At 39.8% G+C, this 22,152-nt stretch overlaps 1 protein-coding gene across 8 annotated transcripts in view; it reads right to left on the bottom strand.

Moving 5' to 3' along the window:
• The window catches only part of magi2a (membrane associated guanylate kinase, WW and PDZ domain containing 2a), a 256,526-nt gene extending 235,414 nt beyond the window's left edge, over positions 1-21,112 (bottom strand). For 3 of the 8 annotated variants that reach the window (XM_026146239.2, XM_026146241.2, XM_026146240.2), the window contains exon 1: positions 20,619-21,111. In XM_026146239.2, the coding sequence (XP_026002024.1) occupies positions 20,619-20,919 (301 nt within the window). In that variant the 5' untranslated portion in view covers positions 20,920-21,111. Of the gene's footprint in view, positions 1-20,618 lie in introns of all 8 variants that reach the window. The other 5 variants (XM_026146235.2, XM_026146236.2, XM_026146234.2 and 2 more) reach the window with 3 other exon arrangements.
• Between the last annotated feature and the right edge of the window lie 1,040 nt (positions 21,113-22,152).

The following is a 22,152-nucleotide window of genomic DNA, read 5'->3' as shown; positions in this document are numbered from 1 at the left end:
TTCAGTGTAAGCTAAGAAAATAGCTTCACCTCCTTGATTTGTAAAGCCCTGCATTCATACAGCGTTCTGGAAAATGAGGGCTTTTGTTACATGCTCAAGACAATGAAACCCAGGTATGTATTTTTGCAGGGACACAGAACTTTATTGTATTAATTTGGGCAACTGTGGAGTCATGTGAGACTATGATAGCTCATTATTTAACAGAGGACTGGCGACTGCTTAGCGTGCGTCTGTGTGTTACTATTAGCCTGCGTCTGCTCACGTGCTGCGCATGTGTGAAACAGACCAGCTTATAATCAGACATACACGATCAGCTGGTGAAAGCTAAGAACCCTGGAAATGGGCAATCTCTGGTCTTCGGCCAATCAATCTTTGCATCACTATCAAAAACAGTGAAATTCTAATGATATAAAATGATTAAATGAGTATGTAATCACCTAATTATAGTAAATTTATTTTTTGACTACTAAACTGGGTGTTCACTAACTTGGAAATTCTAGGATATCTGCACACCCACACTTACACTTGAATGTAATAATACTTAAGTGGCTGGTTTAGTCAAATAAAGCTTGTTTAATGGAAGACGCCCTTTCTAACCCACGCTGCTTATTTAGCTTGACAAGCAGGAAGACAGAGAGGCATGCAATTAACTATCCTGCAGCTACTCAGGCACAGATCATTACAATCAAGCGTGAGTCACTGACAATGCATTTTTTAACATAATTTCTTGTGTGTGTGTTACTATTAGCCTGCACCTTGTTTTTCTTGTATTATGAAAAACTACCACGGCCAATGAACGATCTAATCTAAGTGCCATCCAAGTGCAGAGGAACTGGGCACAGCTGAAGATTTGTCAGTGCGCCCCAGGGTGGCTGTGGCTACACTGTAGCTTGCCATCACCAGTGTGTGAATGTGTGTGTGAATGGGTGGATGACTGTGTATAGTGTAAAGCGCTTTGGGGTCCTTAGGACCAAGTAAAGCGCTATACCATTTACCATTTAGAAAAAAGGGCCTGACTGTTGTACAACTGTGACACATTTAAAGATTAGTCATCCAGCTGCTTGCCAAATAATAAAAGATGTTCTCTCTGAGGCTGAGCCAAGGCCAAACGCTATATTCCTTGCATAGTACAAAACAATCTGATGTAATTAAAAATATCTCTGTTTAAAATGATATGCAGTATCTGGGATTGATGCCACTCGTGACACACAAAATCACTTTATTGCAAGAATGAAAAATGGAAGACGCCACTGATGAAAATAACTCCTCGCTTCCTTTAAATGTGTCCTGTGAAAATACAATAACAGACTGTGGTGACAATTTAATCTCATCGCAGTTTTTTTTTTTGTAGTGAAGCAAAAAGACAACAGCAGAGTTTTAATGTTTTTTCAGCACACTGAACCATGCACCATCTCTCAAACAGACGGCAGTATTACTAATTCCTTTGGAGTTTTTCTTTTGCTCTGTTTTTAATACAATAATGTAAAAGTCAATTAAGTAGAAATTAGTACTTCAAATCACGTGCAAATAAAGAAATAAAAGCAAAAAAACCCCCCAAGCTGCTCAAGGATTTTGTGTTAAACGAAGCAAAATTGGTGGTCAAAGCTGTGTTTGTCATCAGATGTGCTGAGAAGAAAACAAGTGCAGAGTGTCTTCTCCTCTTGCTGTCTGTCAACACTCCTTCCTTCCCTCTTTTTTGTGCTTTTTCTGCATCAATTGAGCATCAGGTGTTTGTGTCTCTCTCATTGCCTCCTTGTCTTTCAGGCAGACCCGTGGAAGGCATGAATAATGTCTACGAGCACGGGGACAGCACGGCCTCTTCATCTCCTGTAACTATTTTAACATGCTTCTCTCCCTCAGCTCCCAGTGGATGAGATGAGTGTATGAATGCAAAGGATGGGGACAGAGAAAAAGGGTGATAGAATAGTGACAGTGAGAGACCATGCTGCATATGTAAAAACATCCCAGGAGTGTTGATGTGAGCTGGCTTAAAGCAGCTGGAGGTGACCTCGCTTCAGGCAAAACTAACATCATGGGTTGGGCAGAGAAATGTTGCTAAAGGGAAGCTAAAGGCTAGTATGAGAGTTGACAGGAATCCCAAAAAGTCAAAACTACATTCCGACAACACTGGTCTCAAGCTTATGAACCACTGGTGTGAAAGAGGAGAGTAAGACAGATGTGGTCAGCACACAGATTTGTTGCAACACAGAGACAGTTATTGAATGGACATGCTAATAATGTGTCTCCTTGTAGAATCTATACAGCTGGGCATTAAATCAATGTCTTGTTTACAGTCTTATTGCAGACTCCTTGTGTTGTCAGAAACTGCTGCTGTGTCAGTTCTGAACTGCAATTCTTCTGCACACACCACAGATAGATCAATATATCAGGTAGACACTTTTGTTTTCTTAATTGTATATGTGCTAAATGCCATCATTGGTCGAACAATACAGTCTACTTTGCTAGATTACACATGTAGACTGGCAATTGAAAAAAAGAATACGTATGTATATATATAGGGCTGTTCGATATAACAATATATATCAGTTGACGATATAAACTACAGACACTACAGACAGACAAGGGCTTGTTTTTATGCGTTGTCGTTATTTCCACATAAACCTTTCACAATAAAGCTCAAGATCCTGTTGAGACTTTTCAAAATAAACTGAATCACGTGAAAGATCTAGAGTATTTACGGATGAGAAGTAAAAAAGAGCCGGCAGGTGCTAAAAAATAAACCTTAGACTCAAACAGAACAGGCTTTTCCCCGCAGCACGCCGTGTAATAAATACTGACAAAGAAAACGGCGGCCGTTACAACCTATGTCTAAAAATGTATAGTTTCATGCATCAGTTAAAACACTCGACTCCAGGTACGCGACGCCCAGCTGGAAACACTTCCCGCAAGACGAGCTGCCTGAGATTCACAGAATTTACAGAAAATGTTACATTTTTGTGATTTATATCGTTATCGGACAATAGAATTCTTAATATTGGGATATGAGATCACGGTTCAGTTCGATACTTTGGTGTCACGGTTCGATATTTTTTCGATACAAAAAAATGTTCATGCCTTTTTAATTTGTCATTTATTAAAATTATAAATATATATTTTAACTCAAAAGTACAGTTTTTAAATTTAATGTTGCTGAAACAACAAAATAAAAAAATTAATCTATCTGATTGAGGAATCACTCATCTTTGGAAAAGAGAGTTTATTACAGAGAAATGGCTCTTTCCAAAATAAAAGCTATACTATACGCTTCTTCTGGGCTATATTCTCAGCAGCATATTAAACATATCAGGTCCCCATGAGGAGAATCATGTGCTAACGGCTGTCTAAATGACTCGGGTAAAGTTTGTAGCATGTGTGCTTGTTGTTTTTGTCTGCTTCCACTTGTATGAAGAAAGCTCCACTGTCTTCATCTCAGCTCGAGCTAAACTGAACAGTGAATGAGTTTAGACTTTCAGGAGGAAGACCTCAGTTAGCATGTTAAATGTCAAAGTTCATGACAGTAGAAACATACTTAAAGCATGGCTTGTTTTAGAAGGGTTGCTAGGACAACAGACATGGCAGCACAGCTTAGGTTTGAAAAAGAATAGGAGCAGAACACAAGACTTACAGATAAATGTCCTTTGGACAGATAAGACTAAAGTTGCAATGTCTGGCCATAATGCACAGGGCCACTTTTGGATAGCTTTGGATAGCTTATTTTGCAGCCACTAACCTGGACACTTTGGAGTCATTCAGTCAACCATGAACTCCTCTGCAAACCAAAGTATTCTAGAGTCAGATGTGAGGCTCTATCTGACAGCTAAAGCTTGGCCAAAAGCACACAAAAGAAAATCTACAACAGAAAAGAACCAAGGTGCTGCAATGAGCCAGTCAAGTCTAGAACTGAACTTGACTGAAATACTATGGCAGGAAAATTAAATTAATGCCTCAATAAACTGAAGCAAGAACGGACTAAAATTCTTCCATAATGATTTGGAAGACTGAGAAAAGCCACAAGAGAAAAAATATCCGTTAAAAATGATTCTGCAAGCTAAAGAATCATAGTGTATACTTTTCACAGGACTGCATAGTCATCTTTTGCAGAAGAACACACAGACAGACAGACATCGGGGAGACTGTGGCTCAGGAGGTAGAGCAGCGTGTCTACTAATCAGAACACTGGTGGTTTTCAATTTCTGATTGCATGCCAAAGTATTCTTGGAGATATTGTATATGTATATGTATCATGAACATCTGTTTGGTAGTAAGTCAGGGTGACAGAACCTGACAAAATGTTTTGCCGAGAAAAAGGAAGTAGTTCTGCTACTTATCCTCAAAAAAAGAAAAAATCTATTGTGCCCAAACCAAAAGGGAAAGGAACGACCCCAGATGGATACAAATGCAACCATCCTCTCTCTCACACACACTTGTGGTAAATAAAAAGAGCATTTGATCCTCGCCAAGAGATTGGCAGTGAAGGACAGAACGACCACCGAGGCACTCAGAAAGGCTTTAATCGCTCCATATCGATTGTTCCCTTTTTTGGTGAATCAGCAACAACTGGTAAGGGCTGAGGAGTTTGCTTAATATTCCCTTCTCTCAGAGAGCAGGTCAGCCAATTTCACCCTCCCCAGTGTCTACGCTTCAAAATATCCTATTTAGATCTCATTTATATTCATACCACTGGCTGTTTGAGGATGTCGAATGTGAGCTTTTCCCTACATGAAATATGAAAACTTACAATATCTCCCTCTGCAAAATCTTATGGTATCCAGGGGGGCATCTATCAAATTTTGCAGGTTACACAACAGCAACTTTGTGATTCATCACGGCTTCACAACCAAAATCTGATGTTTTCTTTTGGTTCATCATCTGCCTAGAGGGCTGCTGGGTCTGCACTATTCCACTTTCAGAATTTGAGTGGCTTTTGATAAAGAAAGTGCCCAAAGGAGGCTGAAAATAAGCTCTGTGCAGAAAAAAAGTGTAAATATGACAGCTGTGATTTGTTGCAAAGATGAGGAGAATCGCCACATCTTTTGGACAAAAGAAGTGTCACTGAGATTTGACAATAAGACAGGTAGATATTTTATGATCAGTGAGCATTCCTGCCAAACAAACAACACGTCTAGTATCTCTCAAAGCAAATCTGTGTACATATACAGTATGAAATAAATAAACCATTCACTCTCTGGAGCTGAAAATACTGTACTTTTACACTTACTGTCAAAAAACCCCCCAAAAAACATCCACTACACAATACAGGCTCTCTAGGAAACAGATGAGAGTTGCAGTTCCTCTGTCTACAGTTCATTAAAATTCACAGACTTGCTGCAAAAACAGTCTTGCTAATTGCTGGATTACCAAAATCATTCATCAATTATTAAGCTGCACAAGCTCCCTCTCCCACCAGATGAGCACAGGTAAACCGATATCCTCCTGCTCAGACTTCACCTGTGTCTGGCACATAAATAAAAATCCTACTTAGACAGCATGTAGGTGTGTTAATATGCAAGACTTTTAGCCCATCTTTATTTAGAAAACCAGGACTAATAAACTCACCAATTCTAAAGTAATTCTTGACCTAAGTCTTGCCACTTGGTATCCATCTGAGTAATGCCTCCAGGCAGTTATTTGGACTGTTATTATGAAGCCACTAAATAAATGTATGAGGAAACAGCCAATGGTAACGGAGCCATAAACACAGTAAGTCAGAGACCATCCTGAACCAGTCACCCCTAAAGGGAATCTGGGTGCTCTTTTATTCTGCAGCTATGGGCCCACTTTACTCCTTAGAGGGACAAAAGTGCAGATTTGCAAGTTAGTCAATTAACTTGTAAGCTTTTTTTGCATTTTTGTGATACTTTGAGGATTCATCTAAAGCCATTAGTTTTTACAGAGTCCAATACTTTGGCTTTTTACCAAATACCTGCAAAACCAATTACATTCCCATCATCCTCACCTGCACTGTCCATTGACAAAATCATATTATTCAGTGTGTTAAACTGCACTGTCACTGTGACCTCTTAAATAGTTTCCTGCACTCTCACACGAGTTAAAGGGAAAATAAGAATTTTACTTTCACAGAGACAGCTTCACGCATACTTCTATAAATCAAGTTAACTGTAATTCAATAACACAAAGACACAAACGCACACAAAAACACCAGTGTACTCTGGTATCCAAATTTAAATAATGCACAGCACCACATATGAACACTATACACACACAAGTGTTTACAGCCTACTCATTGCTCAGTCCTTGGAATTCTTCAGCTTGCCACAACAGATGGTTGATGTTGACAAGGAGGGAAAGACAGTCATGTGTGTGTGCGCATGCGTGTTTGTGAGAGTTTGTGAGTATGTTATCCTTATCGTTACCTGTCCCTAGAGGTGAGCCTGGCAGTCAGTGTAACAGAGGCAACAACAACAACAGCATCTCTCCACCAAGCTTCTGTCAAGCATGATTGGACAGGATGTGGTAAGTGGTGCTAAGGCTCCAGGGAGACACACATATATAGACACACACATAGACACAAACACATAAACACACACAGTGGAGGATAGCAGGTCTTTATGCGTGCATGTGATGTGTCTGTTTGTGTATCACACTGTCTGTGTTGAACTTGCTGGTGCTACTTTACACTCTCAGTGGGGTCTCTGACAACAAGACAGATGAGTCTGACTGCACTGACAATCATTACCACCCTCCCAACAACAGTGTGTGTCTCTGACTCAACACAACTTCTCAGGGATTGCCCAGCCCCATCTTTCAAAAGCCCAACAGACCTGCCACCAGTCCAAAGTCATCATCACTCACATCACTCATTCCATTGGCTGGGCATGCACCATTGACTTGATAGTGTCATAACATACCACTTTTCCCTTGAGCTATTGAATAGCCTGCATGGTGCCATGTTATAGACTGTTCTTTGGTATGGATTTCCATGCTTGAGATACAAGTCTGGAAAACAGTTTCTGCTGAGACCTGCTCTTTTTGTATGAATCTGCTTAGCTGTCAGCTATGCAGCATGCACAGCTATATGTATAGTTGAAGACAGTGACTCAACTATTGCAGGAGCAGTCCTAATAATGGAAGTCAATATGCAACCAAAGACTTGTAAATAAAATTGGAAGGTTCAGAAAAAAAAATGACATGCCAAGATTTTAATGAACGAGCGTATCTTTTAATTTATGAATCTCTATTAAATTAGCCTCTCTGGCTTCACGCTGTCAGTCAGAAACAAATCATCTTTGCTGATGCAGAGTAAAAAGCAGACTGCAACAATTCAGAAACTGAGGCTGAATCCACGTTTCGTGTCCTGCTAGACACGAACCAAACTGCCGCCACAGCTGTTACTCCATTTCAACCATTATTACACTGCAAATAGAGGCAAGACTGGGTGTTGAGCAGAAGAGACACCGTGAAAGCGCAGGACCTCAGTGCATGAACAGAAACACAGACACATTAGGAGGATTATGTGACAGTAATGTCCAAGAAATGGAGGGATTGCTTCATCTCTATAGCTAAAGACCTCCGTCAGACAAATGTTGATGCTCGAGGAAAGTGTGACTTATTACACTTTTTGTGTTTCTGTAGACATATTTTTTCAACGTAAGTTAAAATAGTTTGGATAAAGGGCATGATATGCTAAATAGCAAAGCAATCATGTTCGTTATGCTAATTAGCCATACGCAGCTGTGGTGTTAACATGTGACCCAAACATAGTAGCCTTGTAAACGCAGTTGAAAAAAATATCCTGGTAAAAAAAAGAAATCAAAAGCTAACAAATAATGCACTTTATTTTTGTACAAATAAAGTCTATTTATTCAAAACTACAGTGCCTGAAAAATATGCAGTCACAGAGTGAGCAGTTAAGCTGCTGCTGCTCTGCTAGCATAATGCCACCCCTCCTGTGTAGATAAAAATCCCAGACTTTACTACCAAAGATTCAAAAAAAATCCTCAGGCAGACAACCAGGGAAACCAGTTTTGGTTTGGTTAAAATGTCAACACTAAAGCCTTGAAAAATTTTTAGGGTAATCCCAGGGAGGTTCCCGCATTAGGAAAACTCTACCCCCCAACCCCTCCAAGCCAAATCTGAGAAAAATATGTTTTTTCCTTTCAAGCGCTTGAAGCATGAAGGGTTTGTCATTTAAAGAAATTTGTCACATTAGCATAACCCTTTCTACTCTCTCTACCCTCTTTGCCCCAGTATTTCCCAAGCTGCTAGCTTTCTTTAACTTCCAAATTGCCCTAGCAACAGGTTAAAGGGTGGCTTTTAGGGCACATACAGGCCCAACACTACTCTTATACTACAGTAAATACTTGGTGTTGCAGTTTTTGTTTTTTATTTGATCTGTAACATTCATACATAATTCCCAAAAAGTTAATCAATGGTGGCAGTAATGAGACAAAGTTTGAGGCTCAACTTGAGCAACAAGATGAGAATGCTTGTTGTTTTTCTAACGTCTAAAATTAACTCTGAATTATAGAAGTTCACATTTAAAATCAGAGACTCGTCAAAGCCAGTTGTGGCCAATCCTGTGGGAACTCAGGTCTGCTACAACTTTGGCAAAAGCGTATTGAAAGTGACATGTAATAAAAGTGCTGGGCTGACAGACTGACCAGCACTGCTGTCTCTATAGAACCATGGCTGCTGCCATTTCTGACTTGCTAAAGCTCCCCAAGCTCAGGTTGCTGTAATGACTTTCTCTGCCACCAGCTAACACAAAGTGGACAACCAGCTAGCAGACTTGATTGGCTTCAGCTTACCTAAAAACGCTCCTACCTGCACCCCCAACACCACTAAGCGAAGCTCAATCAGCATACGGTTCTCAGTCACGCTGGAGTACAGCCACAGTAAGTGTGTTCTCACTGTAGAGGCAGTGAAAGATACAGTGACAGACTCCATAGCTGGCTGCATTAATCCTTGGTAAAAGCTGAAATAGGAAACTGAACTGGGACATTTGAGTGTGCAGGAAGGATAGAGTAAAAGCAGCAGTAGATGTGATATAAAGATAATTTACCTTGATGCTTCAGCAGGAGCATTTATGATTTTATTTTCATGCAGATTTCCCACTCATGACAGCTCTTTTTGCTCATGGATGTGACTGCTTAGAAACCATTCTGCATGCTTAGCGTATACCTGACTCCTCGCTAAGAAGCAAATAGCAAAAGACGTACTGAAATAGGTTAACATGATTGTGACAGAAACTACAGCGTGGGGGGTGAGAAGCCCGACAATGTGTTAATTTCTGCTTATCAGAACACTCGCCTAGAGTTGCATCAACAGCATCTGCCACTTTGTGTTAATTCTGCGAATTTAAAGTATTAACATCCTGCCCCCTGTTCTCACACAGAGCTTTGCATAGGCGAATCCCTCATCACCACAGCTAGCTGTTTCAGCATACATCACTGCTATGTTTTCCTCTTACTCAATGTGTACACAAATCACCAATCTTAATAGGGATCAGGAGAAGTGTTAAAAGAGAAACAACAAGCTGATAAGCTGCAAGCAAAAATTCCAACATGTATTGCACATTTCAAAAATCAAATTCCAGTTGCTCAAGGCATCGCAAGTCTCCCAACCCTGTTATTAACTCCTGACAGTTATTAACTCATTAGTCTTCCTGATATCAAGATGCATCTTCCGGGGACAGACATGGGTGTTCATTCAGTGACTTAGCTGTACTGTAAACAGCCAGCATACTCGTTCCTTTTCTTCTGTAAACTTCATGGTGAACAATTGAATGCAACATAATGAATGTCTGAACCCAGGAGAGAGACTCTGAAAATGTGCATCATTATTCTTTACTAGCATCTAATCCACAGGGGCCACAACAGCCACATGATGTAGTCTTAATGCCACTCTTACATTATCCATAATGTTCTGCTCTAAGCACAATTCATCATTTCTCTGGGAATGTAACTTTTCTCTAATATTCTTCTTTGTGTTTTTGCGGACGTCCTAATTATGTCCTACAGGGCACACCTGATTGCTGATGGCAAACTAATCTAATCCTCACCTCAGAGACTAATAAAAGCCCTGCTATAGTGTGTGTGTGTGTGTGTGTGTGTGTGTGTGTGTGTGTGTGTGTGTGTGTGTGTGTGTGTGTGAGTGAGTGAGTGAGAGAGAGAGAGAGAGAGAGAGAGAGAGAGAGAAAAAAAAAAGATAATACCCAAGGATTTCAGTTGACATGAAAAATTAAAGACGCATACATTATGTAGGAAATTAAGTACTTAAACTCATAAACAGTACTCATGTTCGCCAAAAGAATCAAGATCCACGTTTTTAATTACAGAGAAGAACACGGTAAACGCTAACAATCCAGACAAGACATCCCAAGAGAAAGAGAGAACACCTTTAGAGTTGTGGCATTAGTGAAGCAGCAGAACACTGCAAAAGAGAACTTGATGTATTATTCAGAAAGGCCATGGACATCTTTTGGAGATCAACCATGCATGTAAGCCAGTCATTGACCCTGTTCCGTGACTGGAGGCAGAAAGAAGCTAAACAAAGCACAGCTTATTACTGTTTTATTGGAATGTAGCGGCCTCATTGTAAAACAATCAGGTGGCTACATTGCATTAAAGTACTTTAATTACTGGCAGTATGTCTACTTCAACTTGCTCTTTGTTTTAAAGCAAACAATAAAAGTTACATTTAAGGGTGTAAAAGCAAATCAATTAATGGCAGTGCAAAGTGTTTACCTGCTGTAATGCCTTAGTTGTAATACTATGTTACTTATTTCCAATAATTCAAAGATAGTGTGAGAAGGTGTGGAACGATTTTAACAACAACTTTAACAACAAAATTAAAAATCATTACAAAGGTATTTTGTTTCTCTGGCACCAAATGGGAAATAATTACATAACAAAAGAGAATTCAACACGAAAACAAAAAAATTTCATTATCAGTATTGGATGTCAGCCAAAGAGGCTTGTTTTTAGTTGAGCTTAAGGACAGGTACACAATTTCAAAATTGTTTTTCAAGACCACAGAGTCTTGACTAGTCACAGTAGTGTTATCAGTTCAAAATAGTCAGTGTAACAGATGCCACTGTGCTGTCAATGTTTGGAGCTGTTTAAAAAAAAAACTAGGTAGTGCTAGGTTATTCGCTAACGCTAGATTGCTTGGTTTGTCAGTTGCATCCATAAACTGTACTGATTCATCATACTGACAGAGTTCATCTAATTAGCTACAGGATCGTGCAAAATTATTGAGCCACCTCTCATTTTTTATATTTAGCTAGGAGAATTGTAAAAAGGCGCACTGATTAATTGAAACTAGGGCTGCCACAAACGATTATTTTGATAGTCGACTAGTCACCGATTATTTTTGCGATTAGTCGACTAATCAGATCATCATCCATTGGACGTACAGCGTACAGCTTATTGCACCAGCAGCATCTGCTCTTATATAACTATCATTAGCTTACAGCTTTAAGTGTTTAAGATCTGTGCTAACTAAAAATAAAGACAAGATGATAGTTTATTAAACTTCACCGAAACAATCTGCAAATTTCATTAAAATTTAATAAACTCCTTGCTATCTAAAATATAACAGGACACCGGAATAAATTCTCGAGCATCTCACACTTCTGATAATCAGCTGTCTGCTTGACGTTTATTCAGCCGTGTAAAAACTATAACTTTAATCTCAGCCAAACCGATTCACTCAGGAACAAATAAAATACTGGAAAAAGCCAAACAATAACATTTTTAAGTTATCTAAGTGACTTATATATCATGTTTAACCTGAGTAGTGAAAGACGGCGGTGGGTTTGAAAACAATTTGCCGGGAGTCCGGTGCTCTCACGGCGCTAGTGAGCCTAGCCCCCGGCTAGCTATCGAGCTAGTGGGTAACAGACGTCTCCGAAAACGTCGGAGCGCTTTTGAAAATATGTGGTGTCCTGATAAACTGAGCAGATATTTGAAGTTTACACAGCTACATTCTCGCCTGAAAATATGTTAAACGTTTATTTTGTGACCCAGAAAGAATAATAAGAGTAACATTAAAACTAACTAGCTGCCGCCATTGTTGGAAACTGAGCTGGGCTGCGCTATGAATTCTGGGACACAGCTTCTTCTTCTTCGGGGTTTAACGGCAGCTGGCATCCTTGTACATGCAGTGCTGCCATCTTCTGTTTCAGTCCGTTATTACACTCTTAAATCCTACTACTCATTCCTGCGTCTTTTGTGATCTTACAAAGCTTCAAACGATGCGTCGACTATTAAATCAGTCGTCGACGATTTTGATAGTCGACGTAATCGTGACTAGTCGACTAATCGTGGCAGCCCTAATTGAAACATGTGCAAACATACAGTAAATGCAGTATATAAGGCAATATTGCTTGCCTAAGAGGTCAGGCTTTCTTTTAATTTCTTCAAGTAGTCTTCAGTAATAGTTCTCCAGGCCCTTTGAAAGACATTCAAAGCTCATCTTTGGATGATGGCTGCCTTTAGATGATCCCATACTGCTAAAGTAATGTTGAGGTCAGAGCTTGGGAGGCCAGTCCATGATTGATAGGGGTTCATTGTATGTTTCTCTAGTGTTTGGAATTATTGTCATGCTGATAAATGAAGCTGTTGCCAGTCAGATGCCTTCTAGATGTTATTGCATGGCGGATCAAAATCTGACGGTATTTTTCTGCATTTATAATTCCTTAAATTTTGATAAGAGCACCAACAACACTGACCGAAATGCAGCCCCAAAGCGTAACAGAGCTTTACAGAAGCCTGTAAGCACAAACTGTTGTACCTCTCTCCTGATCTCCTCTGTACATGCTGAAGATGATTTGAACCACAAATTTCATAATTTGGATTCATCACTCCATAATACCTGTTGCCACTGATTTTCAGTGCAGATCTTGAATAATTTGGCATATCTCAGCCACTTTTCCCCAGTTTCCTCTCCCCTAATAATGGTTTCTTGACAGTCAGTCTTCTATTGAGACCGTATCTGATGAGGCTTCAGCAAACCACAGATGGATCAAATAAAAGGTGAGATGTATGCAGGATTTAATGGCTTAAACAAAAAAAAAAGAGTGGCTGTCATATACAAACACTGGACTAAAAAATTCAGTGAAAGACCAGCTGATGTCCAAAGAGATATCTTGAAAGATCATCAATAAAATCTGGGGACTGTTCCCACAACAGTTTCTTTCTGGCATCTTAGTTTAACACTTTTCCACAGGAGTTCAACTAACAGACTAATAACACATTGGATTGTCCCTTGCCAAAACCAAACCACAACTTTGACGCAACGTCCAAAAACCTGAATGGTCCATAACATTTTAGACATAATGCTCCAAAATGCACCAACGGCACACAGTAAAGAGGTCCAACTTAACACCTGTCATTTAACTACAGTATCTAAGTGGAAGAGCTATAATACAAGCCCCACTCATGGGTCTAACATGAGTCTGATCCACTTTTGGAGCTAGCTTTATGCGGCACCTAGAGGGACTGCAATTTTTTAGCACTTCCGCTCTGGCTTCACTTTTCAGCTTCTGAGATTGCCCCTTGTTCAAAACCTCAAATACCAAGAGTTTCTCTCTGTGAGCAAAGGTTTTGTTTACAGCTGGGTTTGAGCAAAACCTTCAGCTACCCTCAAGTACACTGCGAAAACAAACAACGCTCAGAATTTCAAAGCTTATTCTACCCACCCATTATTATGGGATGTTGCTCATCCTTGAATCATATTTGGGTTTATAAATGCAAATTTCTTTGTTAAAAAAAACAACAACTAATAAATAAATAAAAACACACAATAATAAATGAGAACCCAATAAGTAATCTGTCAAGCATTTCTGAATGCGAGGTGCACACTACATTAAGAACAAGGACATCAGAGAAAAAGCTCTGTTTACAGTGTAAACCTGGCAGGTGTGCCTAGAAGCAGATCATCCCCTGCTCTATGCTATATGTAAGAAATAGGGGTGCAACGATATTCGTATCGATATTGAACCGTTCGATACAGTGCTTTCGGTTCGGTACGCATATGTATCGAACAATACAACATTTGTAATTTATTTTATCAATTTTCCTTCTGATGATGCTGTCTGTGTTGAGCGCTCAGTGAATCTGTGTTCGACTACTCCGCCTAGGCTGCACTGTCGAGCGCAGATCCATTGAGCGCTCAACACAGACAGCATAGTCAGAAGGAAGAGCGCAGGGCAAGCTAGCGAGACAGAAGTTAAGCTCTCCTTGCAACAGGCAAATTGAACCTCATTCAGATCTGGCGTTTGGAATTATTTTGGTTTTCATGTGACGTATGACCCTGAAGGTAAGCGAGTCATGGACTAAAGTAAAACAGTATGTTGGATGTGCCATGCAATGCTCAATTACATTGGTGTGAACTAGTGTGTTAGCGCAGTTAGCTCGTTAACGTGTTGGCCGTCTAGCCCCATGCACGGAGCGATCGGCGGTAGCTCGTTAACGGAGATTTGCCGTGTTGTGGCGTTAAGGTCATTTCAACGAGATTAACCTGAAAGCACTAGTGGGAACACAACGAATATGACTGCACATTTACGCCGACATCATCCTAGTGCAAAAACAAGTGGAAGCAGACAAAAAAAAGCAAGCATGCTACTAACTTTAGCCGAGTCATTTAGACAGCTGTTAGCACATGATTCTCCTTATGCTGCTGAGAATATAGCCCAGAAGAAGCGGATAGTATAGCTTTTATTTTGGAAAGAGCCATTTCTCTGTAATAAACTCTCTTTTCCAAAGATGAGTGATTCCTCAATCAGATACAGGGCTCGCAATATCGCTAGCCCGACGTCCCGGAGCTAGCGATTTTTTCAGTCGGGCTACCAAAATCTATCTCTTCCCTGCCCGTCGGGCTATTGTAGGAAAAATATATGTCAATGCTTTTGCATTCTTTCAGAAATGTAGCTGGGTAATTATGTCATTGGCATCGGTGAGCCACTGTCAATATGTGACATATTGAAGTCGCGTTTGAATTTGCGCTTGTTTTTTTGCTTTCACTTTGCAATCGTGCGAACTGTGTATAGAGAGCGACAGCACTGATCTGTGAGTGATGATAATTTGTGCACCAATTCCTCTGACATCGTCTTATTAATCGTTAGCTTACTATGCAAACATGACAAGTGAAATCTCCCGCAGCTTAAACATGTGAGAGGTTGATCACGCAGAGAATCGCTGAGCTTATGTGAGTGCATGTGTAAAAGCATTTCAGTTCTGCTGAGCCAAATAAGACAGGTCAGGGTGAAGAAGTGACAGCCAAAGAAAAGCTTACCACAAAACGGAGAAGTTATGACAAATCAGACTATAAGGCAAAAAGAAAGTGCAGCTTTATGGTTTCATGGACAAAAGAATTTCTGTGGCTGCAATATGACGAGCTAAATAACCAGGGCTGCACATAAGTGGTCCGCAGGTGCGCATTCGCTGTCAAAATAAAAAACACGCACAAGGGTTAGGGTTAAATTTAAAAACTGTACTTTTGAGTTAAAATATATATTTATAATTTTAATAAATGACAAATTAAAAATGCATGAACATTTTTTTTGTATCGAAAAAAAATAGAACCGTGACACCAAAGTATCGAACCGAACCGAACCGTGAATTTTGTGTATCGTTGCACCCCTAGTAAGAAAGGAACACTTCAGGCAATGTCTCACGCTTATTCTACTCATAACCGGGATGGATCTTGTGTTAACTTTTTGATCAACTGATACATTATTTAGTCTAATGGAAACCCCTTCAAATTTCCCAGAGTCCAGCTTTAAAATTTGCCCAAGTCAGTGAAAATCCAGAGGCATTCGGGACGCTCTGCAGCGCGTCTAAATTAGTTGTCTCTCTGTTGGCTCTGCGATAGACTGGCAACCTATCCAGGAATGGATGGAATAAAGAATTTGTAAACAGACACATTTACACATCTTTAACACTTTTATCTGAGGATAAGATCTACACACTGAAGCACTAAAGCCTGAAAGTTCAGGTGAAAATCTCAAAACACTAAATGGGTAAGTAGTGCCTTTTCATGTACTGTTGTCATAGAAACATTGTTACCATGAGGCGCCACAGACTAAGACAAATCTTCTCAAAGTTAAATGCGTTTAGCGGCTTAAAAAGAGGGAGAGAGAAAGAGGCAGAGAAGAAATGTTTCTGTAATACTTAATATAAAGGCCACAATCTCAGATCACACACAAAAGCTAGTCCTGATTTGCCACATTTATCTAAATAAAAAGAAGAGGGTTGCATTTATGATTACAGGTCTTATATAATAAACTCTAGACCCTCGAGGAAAGCTGGCTCTGAGATTAATAAACGTACGCTACAGTGGAGCTTGAATGTTCATAATGCCTTTAGATTTTTTTTTATATTTCTGCATAAAACATTATCAGCTGTAATGAATGGAAATGACACATGTGAGGGTCAAGAAGATTTTGGTCACTCTTGCCTGTCACCTTTTGAGAATTTTCCTGCACTCCTTACACAATCTATTCCATTTTGGGACATTGCTGGTTTTCCTTACATGAACTGCTTGCTTCAGTTTCTATTCGATTAAAGTCCGAATTTGGTCGTTCCAAAACATTCTTTTTTACTATTCTTTGGCAGCACAACCTGTGTACTGAGGGTAGCTGTCTTCCTGCATGACTCACTTTGTCTTGAGATTCATTTCATGGATTGGTGTCCTGACATTTTGTCTTAGTATGGTATTTAGTGGTGTCTTCCAAATTGATGGTTCCATCAATGGCAGGGGGGTTCGAAACAGGTCTTAAACCATGACATTACCACCAACGCGGGATGCAGTTCAGATGTCTTCACCTGTCACAGAATGAAGAGTTATTGTACAGCTTTACAGAGAACAGTAGGAATGATTTCCTTAAGCATTCTTTATGGCAGCGAGGTTGAATCAGTCTGAGGGAGAAGGAGCTCCCGTTGCCTCACAAGTGAGGAGTGGGTGTCATGGGTTGTTCATGATGGAGAGCAGTTTGTTCAGCGACCTGCTGTCCCTAACTGACTCAAACGCCTCCAAATTTAACCAATGATGCGTCCAGCCTGGTGGATTAGTTAGTTGATTGAAAGTAGTGTGAAGCAGGGCACTTTGGAAGTGTTCACACTTCTAGAGTAGTAAGTGCGCAGATATAAGCTCACAGTATTTACCTTGTCCTTTATTCCATTTCTAAACTTCTTAAGTTTTTTTTTTCAAGCTGCTCGACCTCCTCTGATGTGCATGCCAACAAAGTAGGTTTTGAAAATGACAAGAGTGCATAAATTTAACTAAGTTATTTTCTCGGTTATAATTAGAGTACCATCTGGAAACTATGTACTGACATTTTTGTTTTTGTTTATGCGATACCACTTGTCATATTTGCTCAATCCAGCATGAAAGTTGAATGTAAATAGCATTTTCTTCATTTTTGTGACCTGGTAAAAAGTATTACACTTTTTTTTTTTTGCATTATTGTGAAATGTAAAATATATACATATCACTGCTTTAACTTTTTTTCTGTATTTTAGACATCTTTGACAAATCAGTTCAGATTGATCTTGTAAGAAAAGCCAGTGAAGCTTTTATCCTTAATAGCTTTTATCTTTAATGTTCAAACATGACCTCAGATTTCAAAGTGTGAAAAAAAATGCTGGAAGTTGGCCGACAGACCAGAACGCTAAAGTTTTACAACAACAAAAAAAGAAGAAGAAAGAAGAAGGAAAAATCCCAGCGCTTAGACCCAGTGGGGATGTCAGGCTTGGTTGAAACCCTGAGGTTCTTGTCCCATGCTTTCAGTTCCTTTCTGCAAAAGTTCTATTTTAGCCTGAAAAACATTGTTTGAACAGCCTTATGGGTTGTCCATGTGACCTTTTCTTAAACTACAGCCAGGACTCCTTCATGACCTTCTAGAGTACTCCTCACCTCCCTTTTGGACTTTTCTTTATTGGTTAGACATTCCTGGAGAGGACATTATTATTCTTCTATTTTCTTAGTTTGGACATAATGTCAAACTTATGCACAAGTTCAATAAAGAAGTTCTGTATTTGCTCATTCCTTGCCACTTTTTCAGGCCGTCCAACACAATTCTGTCCTCATCACTCTGAGAGCCAATCAGAATCTCCTCAGTGCGCCTTAAATCTCAGTGCTCTTCTACCATTCTGCCTTTCAGACTTTCATACATGCAAGCCAGAACCTTTTCCTCTCCCTCTCATCCTGGCCAAGGAGAGATCTTCATCCAAGTCTCCACCCACTTCATCTCCATCACCACCAGTGTCTAGATTCTGACTGAACACACCTCACTCCAAGCTCATTCTAAAATTTACAGTTAGATCTTGATGTACAGATACGTTTGTAATACTGAATCATTTCCTCAATGACTGAACGACCAGCTGACCTCTTTTCTGTCTCTCATCTGTTTAATACTACTTTAATTAATATCTATGCACAAATACAGACATTTCTAGAGTTCACCAACTTTCAAGCAGCACGTGATAAACAAATAAATAACCATAAAGATAAAAAAAAAAAAACTTTCATTACACAGTCATATTACCATATAACATCAGAACAAGTGGACTGAACTGTGCTCTCTGACTCGCTCTGCTCAATAAAGAATCTACTGAGACAGATTATAGGAGTTTATGTGCATCTGCTTGAAAGTGAAAATTTTTATTATTGAGCACACAGCTGCAAGGGCACTGCAAAAGCCTGTTTTTCCCTCCAAAATATTTACTTAATGTACATATCAATCATAATAAAAAGAGCTCAACACTGTAAACAACCGATCGCGCAAACACGAGCACAGCTATGGGGAAATATCAATCACTTGGAAAATTGCTGGAGGATATAAATATTTCATGAAAAAAAAGTTAACATTTTAATTTGGTATAGGCTTGGCTGCCTTTTGAATAAATCCCTGGGGTGACGATGAACACACACACACACACACACACACACACTGATACACTTATGCAAGCACACAAGCTAGGACTTTGATCCAAAGCTTCTTACAGGGTTTCGCTGATTTTTCACCCCAAAATGAGATCCCACAGATCCCGGTCCCGGCGTACAACACAAGACACGGAGAGTCATTAGCTGTTGAGATCAAAACCACAGACAGCCAGAGGAGCGTGTCCGTGACATAAGAGCTGCACATCCGGAGGACAAAGCTGACAAGAATGAGATGAGTCTGAACCAGGGACAAGTTAGGAAATTCTTTTTGACTTGTGCTCTTTTTAAAATGTGTGTTCTGGCTACTCCATATACTGCAAAACCAAACATTTCTTCAACAAACTATATAGCCTCTGGACCACATAATCACAGCCTCATGTGTATCCAGCGCAGCTACTACACTCACTTAAGCAATCCACAGCACTTCCCACGTAAAAAAAAGAAGCCCTCTGTAGTAATCCTGTGCAGGGGGGCTTTTGCTGTTTCATTGCACCGAATACCAAGCTAACGGTGACCTTATCATACTTTATGATATTTTTCATTTTCTGTGACACAACTATAATGTTGAAATAGGGACTCTGGGATTTGCTCTAATATTTATAAAATATCCCTTCCAAATCCAATTTAGTCCACTCAGTGAAGCACAAATTGGATAATAAATATTGCATACTTAAATGTGTGCTCTAAAGAAAAAAAAAAGAGAAAAATTATATGTAATTCAAAGGTTAAACTGAAAATATAGTGCAATTTTCTTTTATTTAAGAATCTGGCAAGAATAGCAGAGGTTCCATTTGGGCAAATGGCACATGCATTAAATGCAAAAATGACCAGTTCTCTTCATTTATGATCATCCCCGCAACTCCATGTAGGCGTCCATAAATGGCCAGCAAAATTACCCCAAAAATGACACAATCCTAACAGCTTGCTATTACAGACAAACTGACTAAAACTTATCAAAGTCAGTCCTGATTAATTTTCTGCCAATTAAATAATTGCTTATTTTTCTTCCTCTTTTTTGTTTTTAAATCAGGACATAAAATGTCTCAGTAATTTAGATTTCTAAATATAAGAAAGATCATGTATGACTGTAATATTCTGCTGAAATAAATGTGTGTGCAAGGCTCAATCCAATTTAATCTGATCCAGCATCTCACATAATCCACTGTTTATATCTGTGGTATCATGCCAAATATATTGGATTAATACTTTGTTACACTACTGCAAGTACAGCACGCCTAAAGTAATCCATATCTGTAAGCTAGTAGCTGGGTTCAAGGCTGAAGGAGTTGGCGCAATACTTGTAAATGACTTCTTATGAATTATGAATAACACTGGAATGTGTTTTCTGACTGCCACAACTGTAACACACCCCCTAACTCGGACGAGTGCCAAACACATCAGGAGCACACCATGACCAACACAAAAACACGCCACAAACACCTCTTAGATAATCGTTTCTATACGCCTAATAAGTGTAGCAACAAAATAACGGCATCATTATAATATATATGTGGCAAGTATGTGATTTATTTGCATGGTTTACTGTAAGTATGGAGCCTTGGGGGTAAGCGCATCAGTTTTGGGAAACAATAGGTGCTGTCAAAAGAGAAAAGCGCGTTGAGGGGGGAAAAGCTAACGGTTTTCAAAAAAGAACCGAAAGAAAAACTGCGACATGCGAGAAAGTTGCGCCGAAAGCTTACAAACCTCACCTTGTTTGACACACTTGAGTCGGAGGGGGTCTTTGCTGTGCTTGACCACAGCATGGACGTCCCTGGTGGTGAGTCCAGCCACAGGGGTATCATTGACTTCCAGCAGGAGTTCATCCTGGAAGAGTTTGCCGCTATGGCAGACCGCTCCGCCCGGGAGAAGCTCGCCGATAACCGGGAACTGTCCATTCTCTGCGCCGCCCTTCAACTCCAGCCCCAGTTCCCCCTCCTCATTCCTGCAAAGGACACTCTCGTGGACTTTGTTTGTCCAGTGGTTCTTCTTCTTCTTCAGGGTCTTGGACATGGCTCGAAGAAAGGGAAAATCACATGAGTGCGGCTGTGGAAGAAGTTTTGTCGCTCTCGGAAGTGCCTCAGTGTCACGGCAGCACTGTAAAGTGATCGGTTTCAGTGGTAAACGCCAGCTGTATCCATGTCCTCGCACACACTCACGCGCACAGCAGCTGGATCATCAGCCTGCCTTTGCAATAACTGAGAGCTGCCGAACTTGTGCCGCCTTCAGGGGATATTTTAAAAATCGGAACTCACACGATCGCAGTTTATGCAAACACCATCGCGAACAAGAAAAACGCAGTTTAGGAGAATTTACACTATGTGAATAAGTGATTGTAAGAAACACTACACTTAAAATTTGATAAAAAACAAACAAACAAACAAACATCTGTGTAGATAATGATTAGGTGATAATGATTAGCTCCTGGAGAAATATAGGTGGTTTTGTGTGGTGATGTAAGAAGTTATATTATTAATTAAAAAGTTTGGCATTCTTGTTTTCTATTGTAGGACCTTAACTAGTAAAATGTAGAAAACAAGACTCAAACCAATTGCAATCTGACTGCATCTAGCAGAAATGCAATAATATGCAGTGAGATATAGTACTTGTTCTTAATGATAAAACTAGATTATACTTTGTTATTATTTCACTTTAAAAACTTTGCTGACATGTGCAATAGAAACACGTCATCTTATTAAATAAATCAATGAGGCAAATCAGTATTTATCGTTGTAAAACCTTTACTTGCATTCCACACATTCCAAAAAGGAAGTTCATCTTGAGCGCCAAGAATAAAGCGCTTAAAACTTCTCAACTTCGAAATGCACAACATTACCAGTGTCATTTGAAAGCGACATCCAGCTTTGACCAACCCAACTGACCCGGAAGTGAAAGCTGAAGAAGGAGGAGAGAGACAAGGGTTTTCCCAAAATCCAGCTTTCCACGAATAGAAAAAAGAAAAAGGAAAGAGGGGGAGGCAGAGCAGCGGTATTTCCACTGGCATGGCAGCAAAGAAGCGCTAATAACAGGGGGTTTCAAACCACAAATATGTCTCTTCTGTTTGACACTTGTTTACAGACACTTCTAATACTACAGTTTTAAAATAAATGCGAAGTATCTGCCACAGTGTAGCCGGTGAGACCATAACTATAACTTTAAAGATGTGATCATCTGAGTCTACTCAAATTTCTTTTTTCCTCCCCCAGCATCATTGCGATTCCTTTCTCCTTAAACATGACTCTGCTT

The sequence above is a fragment of the Astatotilapia calliptera genome, chromosome 17 (genome assembly GCF_964374335.1).
Source record: "Astatotilapia calliptera chromosome 17, fAstCal68.1, whole genome shotgun sequence".
Lineage (NCBI taxonomy): Eukaryota > Metazoa > Chordata > Actinopteri > Cichliformes > Cichlidae > Astatotilapia > Astatotilapia calliptera.
Note: the sequence above shows the minus strand (reverse complement) of the source record. Positions and strands in the feature narration are given on the sequence as shown.